The following is a 6,000-nucleotide window of genomic DNA, read 5'->3' on the forward strand; positions in this document are numbered from 1 at the left end:
GGTTTTTCTTTCTTAACATTAGAAATATATGTGAATACCAGCTTTAATGAATAGAAACACATCTACTTTCTTCTGTTATCTTTGTTGGCACACAGTGATAGGAACATGACAGTGCACTGCCATGTGAAGATGTTCCGGAACACACACACATGGGCATCTTCCTGGCATGGATTCACAAACTGGGCATGGGGTACCGTTTACCTAAAAGCAACAGGGCGGATGGGATCAAAGGAGCTTGAGACACGTTGACGTCTGGCGGGAGCATGGAGTCTGCATTTGAAGTTTGCCATGGCGGAATTTTTAAAAGCGTCCGAGAGGGTCAGTGCAAGGCGACGCATTGGATGTTGTCCAATCAGGAACAAGCCATTGCACCACACCTCCAGGTAGTAACTGGCAAGCCTATCACTGACCTGCTCATTGACCTGCCCAGCTGGTGCAGAGTGGACATACTGTGGAGCGGAGACCACAGGCCGTCCATCTCCATTTGGAACAAGGTGTAATCCAGGGCTCTGCTGCTCATGTTCAGTCAGGGTGGTGCAGACCACGAAGGGGGTTGCGGGGTGGGGCGGTCAGGGATTGCAGTGGGAGCAGGGTTAGTCATTCAAGCATGCTTTGACGGGAGTTTAAATCTTTGTGATTCTGAACAGAAATCTCTGTAGGTAAATCAAAACTATCGTATGTTTTTAAGGGGTTAATGGCGTTATTAAGTGTGTGTGTGTGTGTGTGTGTGTGTGTGTGTGTGTGTGTGTGTGTGTGTGTGTGTGTGTGTGTGTATGTGTGTGTGTGTGTGTGTGTGTGTGTGTGTGTATGTGTGTGTATATGTGTGCGCGTGCGTGCGTACGTACATGTGTCTGTCTGTGTGTGTGTTTGTTTGTTTGTGCAGCATGTGATGTTGCCCTCTTGTGTTCATTTACCATAATTGGCTTTTTCCATACCAATACTCTTCAGTCTGATTAAGTCAAAACTACATTTTGCGTTTTGAGATTATGAACTGAAAGCTTCAAGCGGAAATACTGTGTAGCTGAAAAGTGCAAACTTTGATTTCAACCAAGGAAGCATTTCATTACATGCATGGCATGCTGATTTATTGTAAAGCCTATTTATTTTAGCTAGTGTGATTGCATTGCTTTTGTTGTCCCGCCAGGCCGAAAGGCATGGCCGAGATTATGTTTTGCACCCTGTCCGTCTGTCCGTCCGTCCGTCCGTCCGTCCGTCCGTCCGTCCGTCCGTCCGTCCGTCCGTCCGTCCTTGTGTCTGTGTGTCTGTGTGTCCGTGTGTCCGTCCTTCCGTCTGTGAACAGCTAATCTCCGTCACCGTTGGCTTGATCGCAGCGAAACTGTGCACACACACTCCCTGGATGCCAGAGCAGAACCTCTGCCCCAAATTCTTCAGATGGGCCTGTGCTAGCGCCACCAGGAGGCCGATTTTTGCAAAACACATTTTTTGACAGTACTCCTACATATTTTGTCCAAACATCACGCGGTACACAGTATCTCTATAGTCATTAATCGAAACAGGTCTTTCAGATTTTTCATATTCCATCCTGATTGGCTAAGATTGGCTTCCAAAGTTTGCAGGCGTGCTCCGTTTTGAACAAAATGCCTCAAATCATGAACACAGGGTGCGATTTCAGTGAAATTTTGCTCCGAGGAGCACTTTTTCTGGTTAATTCTGAGTTCATGACCACATATAAACCACTTTAGCTCTGGTGTCACTATTTTGGGCATGTCATTGTACGCAAAAATGTCAGATAAAAAAAGATGTAGATCTACAAGCTCACAACACACATTGCAAAGCAACACATTTAAACCAGTGGTTAAAGCCTTCATACTGAAACATATCCAAAATAGACGCCAGCGCTTTGCTTTATTCTATGAGTGATTATATTGTAGTTGGCCTCATTGGAAATCCATCCCCTATCAATATGTATTAGGCTGCGGACCCCCATCTGAAAATACTTTGTGCCAGGGACCCCATACATGATTTGTGTTGGTGCCACTGCCAGGGACCGCCATACATGATTTGTGTTGTTAAAATGTTTTGAAAATAGATCTACAAGCTCACGACGCATCACATTGCGACGCGTTGTAAGCTTTTAGATCTCGGGTTTTGATGCTAAATTAACACATTTCGTTGGGGAACCCCTGGTGGTCTCCGACCCAAGGCACCACTTTTAGAACCACTGCGCTCGATGGTCCTCTGTGTATGGGGCAAATGGTCCATCGAAACACAAAGCTACCCAATATTTTAACAATGAGGCACACGTCCAGTTAATAAGAGAAAGATGTGACTGGTTTGGGGGTGAGTTGGCATCGTTATGGTCTCAGCCAGACTCTCATATTGTTGGACCATCAGTTGCTGAGGAGATGGCGGTGTTGACACTGGCATGTGGTTGACTGTAGGGAATCTGACGCCACTTCATTCTACACGTGAGTAAGCACAGCTTGGGTGACTGAGTCAATGTGTGTGTCCGACTGTGTGTCCGACAGTGTGTGTGTGTGTGTGTGTGTGTGTGTGTGTGTGTGTGTGTGTGTGTGTGTGTGTGTGTGTGTGTGTGTGTGTGTGTGTGTGTGTGTGTGTGTGTGTGTGTGTGTGTGTGTGCGCGCGTGTGAGCCACCAAATGTGCACTTGGGCATTCATGTGTGTGTGTGTGTGTGTGTGTGTGTGTGTGTGTGTGTGTGTGTGTGTGTGTGTGTGTGTGTGTGTGTGTGTGTGAGCCACCAAATGTGCACTTGGGCATGCATATGTTGGTGTGTGTGTGTGTGTGTGTTGGTGTGTGTGTGTGTGTGTGTGTGTGTGTGTGTGTGTGTGTTGGTGTGTTGGTGTGCATGTGCATGTGCATGTGCATGTGCATGTGCATGTGCATGTGCATGTGCATGTGCATGTGCATGTGCATGTGCATGTGCATGTGCATGTGCATGTGCATGTGCATGTGCATGTGCATGTGCATGTGCATGTGCGTGTGCGTGCGCGTGTGTCTGTGTGTCAGTGTGTCTGTGTGTGTGCGTGCGTGCGTGAGTGCTCACTCGCTCGCATAAAGAAGAAGGAAGTCACTTGAATCCGTCGGCTTAGTCATTCTTGTTTCCTTGATTGGTGAACACTTGTGCCAAGCCACCTCAATAACAAAATTCCTAACTTAGTATGTGTGTCAGTGAAACCAGCACAGAAGGACGTTCAAATGTTAATATCTGGCTCATGTCCTTGCTTTTAAATACTTCAGCATATACTGCATAATAATTTACAGTATACATTGTTGTCTCCAGTGGTGGAAAGTAACTAAGTATATTTACTTAAGTACTGTACTTAAGTACAATTTTGAGGTATTTGTACTTTACTTGAGTATTTCCAATTTCCAATACTTTTACTTCTACTCCACTACATCTCGGAGGCAAATATTGTACTTTTACTCCACTACAATTATTTGAAAACTTCAGTTACTAGTTACTTTGCAGATATAAATTATGATATTATAAAACATACATTAACCACTTTAGCCCTATTTTATACCTAGGCTACTAAATATTTGAAAATAGCCGATCTACAAGCTCACAACGCGTCGCATCGCGACGCGTTGTGAGCTTGTACATCGGCTATTTTCAAATATTTAGTACTTTTACTTTTGGTACTCGAAGTACATTTTGATGCCAATACTTTTGTACTTTTACTCAAGTAAATTTTGAATTCTAGACTTTTACTTGTAACAGAGTATTTTTATATTGCAGTATTGGTACTTTTACTTAAGTAAAGAATTTGAGTACTTTTTCCACCACTGCATATACTGCATAATAATTTACAGTATACATTGTTGTCTCTCAGTTCAGCATCATGTGGTCTCTTACTTGCGTGTGGGTTGCTGGTCGCTCTGCAGAGACTGCTGGGTGGCCCTGAGGTAGCTCTGGCGACGAGCAGCACTCTTTGGCGAGGGTTTGGGGCTCCCGTCCGAGTCGTCACTGTCCTCCAGGTCGGCCATGGCCTTCACGTAGCTGCCACTGCGCATCCGCCGACAGGGGATCTCACTGGGCCCCCCGCCGCTGCCGCGGCCCAACGTGCCGCTGTAGTCCCCCTAGAAACAGCCGTGCAGGTCCATTAACCCATTAAGACCTGGAACTGTGTCATTTTTAGATTTGAGCTAAAAAGCTTTATTTTACACTTTGGCTATTCAAAAATAGCAGATATACAAGCTCATAGCGCGGCACCGAGTGCCGCGCTACGAGCTTGTAGATCTGCTATTTTTGAAAAATTGAGAAAATGTGTGAAAATCTTTGAATATATATATTTTTAAAGCGAACATTTTTTACTCAAATAGTTGCTTCTGGGGGGTCCCTGGAACAACATATTTTGATGGGGGTCCGCGGCCAAATACATATAATTTTGGGGGTCCTTGACATGAAAAAGATTGAGCACCACTGATATAGAAACATGTGTTTTTCAGAAGACTGTTGAGATTTAGGAGACATGTAGAATTGGCTTCAGGTCTCAATGGGTTAAAACACTGGTTCTCAACCTGGGGCACTGATTTTTGGGGGGTCCCCAGATGACAGTGTGTGACAATTTAATGTAATACCCCCAAAAATAGACCAAAAACTGGTCACACATTGGCCAAATTGTCAAATAATATAAGAAAGGGGCAAACATTTTGAAAATAGCTGATCTATAAGCTCACAATGCCTCGTAACGCGAGGCGGTGTGAGCTAAAAGATCAGCTATTTTCACAATATTTATCTGTGGAACCAAGTCAACCTAAATGTAATGCCTACAATTCCAAGTGCTTGTCAGGGTGGTGGGTCCCCAGTTCAAATTGATTATTTTGGGGGGTCGCGGCCTGAAAAGGTTGAGAACCACTGCATTAAAACACTGGTTCTCAACGTCTGGTCCCGGGCCCACCAGGAGTCCAAATGGACCCTTACGGGTCTGTAATTCTGAGAGTGTACAAATGGAACCTTTAAAAAAAAAATATATACAAATATTTGGGTCCCCAATCTACACTGTAAAATTTTCAGTGTTAATTTAACACTGAGAGAGTGTAAAAATGGAACTAAATGGACATGTCATTTGGTTCATGGACGTTTCGACCGGAGCCTGCAGGAAGGCTGCAGCTGGGTCGTTAAATAAATAAGAGAGCCCAAAAGGACTTTACGTGAGCGCAAGTTAGTGGGTGTATGGTATCTCAAGGTCAATATTAAAGGATCTACACCATGAATTAAAAATAAATAAATTGATATTTAATATCATATGGTGTATGTCCCTCAAACCTTTTTCAAAAGGTTTGAGCCTAAATCATCACTCAGATATACTCATCCCAAGTCAATTGTCTCCGGCTTATACAGCACTTTCAGCTGCAATACCAAAACGTCCTTTTGGGCAGGGGGGGGCTACTGAGCAATTCTGTCTGGCCATCATCAATGCAATGGCAAGGCAAGTGATGTCACTTGCATTGCCATTCTGAAATGGCCTGTTCAGACACGCCCATTCTGAAAATCTCTGAAATGAGAATGAATGACTGAATGTTAAAAAAAAAATATTTTTTGGGGTACAAGAGACACTGGGGAGCCCAAAAAATACCCCCCCCCCCCCAAAAAAAAATGAAATTCATGGTGTGTTGCCTTTAAAACCACATGAGTTGTACTCACCCTTCGCCCAACCTGCAGGTAGTTGCAGGTCAGTTCCTGCTGGACGGACTTGGACTTGAGCATGGGCCTGTCGAGGGTGGCCGAGCCCCTCGAGATCACCTGCCTTGGATGACCCATGGTCATCGTGGACCAGGAGCTTCCCTTCATAGATTCATTGTCATTCATCATCATACTCATACCTCCTCCCCCACCACCTCCACCCCCTCCCCCTCCTCCTCCTCCTCCTCCTCCTCCTCCACCAGGTCCAGACAGAGTTTGATATTTCATGTCGCTTTTGGAGGAACTGATGGTGTTGTAGCCACTCTGAATGTGCTGGTATCTGCTCTGTACGGCCTGATTGTCGAGGCTGCCGGGGTGCCCTAGAGTCATC

The 6,000-nt window shown here is 45.0% G+C and overlaps 1 protein-coding gene across 1 annotated transcript in view; it reads right to left on the bottom strand.

Moving 5' to 3' along the window:
• Positions 1 to 6,000, bottom strand: part of dlgap4b (discs, large homolog-associated protein 4b) — a 44,054-nt gene that overhangs the window by 35,227 nt on the left and 2,827 nt on the right. The window contains exons 3-4 of the mRNA XM_080425097.1: positions 5,631 to 6,000; positions 3,840 to 4,063 (exon numbers count right to left, since the gene is read on the bottom strand). The exon at positions 5,631 to 6,000 is cut by the window's right edge and continues 487 nt beyond it. Coding sequence (XP_080281223.1) covers positions 3,840 to 4,063; positions 5,631 to 6,000 — 594 coding nt within the window. The remainder of the gene's footprint in view (positions 1 to 3,839; positions 4,064 to 5,630) is intronic.

Source organism: Gymnoscopelus braueri (genome assembly GCF_963280865.1).
Source record: "Gymnoscopelus braueri genome assembly, chromosome: 3".
In the NCBI taxonomy this organism is placed as follows: domain Eukaryota; kingdom Metazoa; phylum Chordata; class Actinopteri; order Myctophiformes; family Myctophidae; genus Gymnoscopelus; species Gymnoscopelus braueri.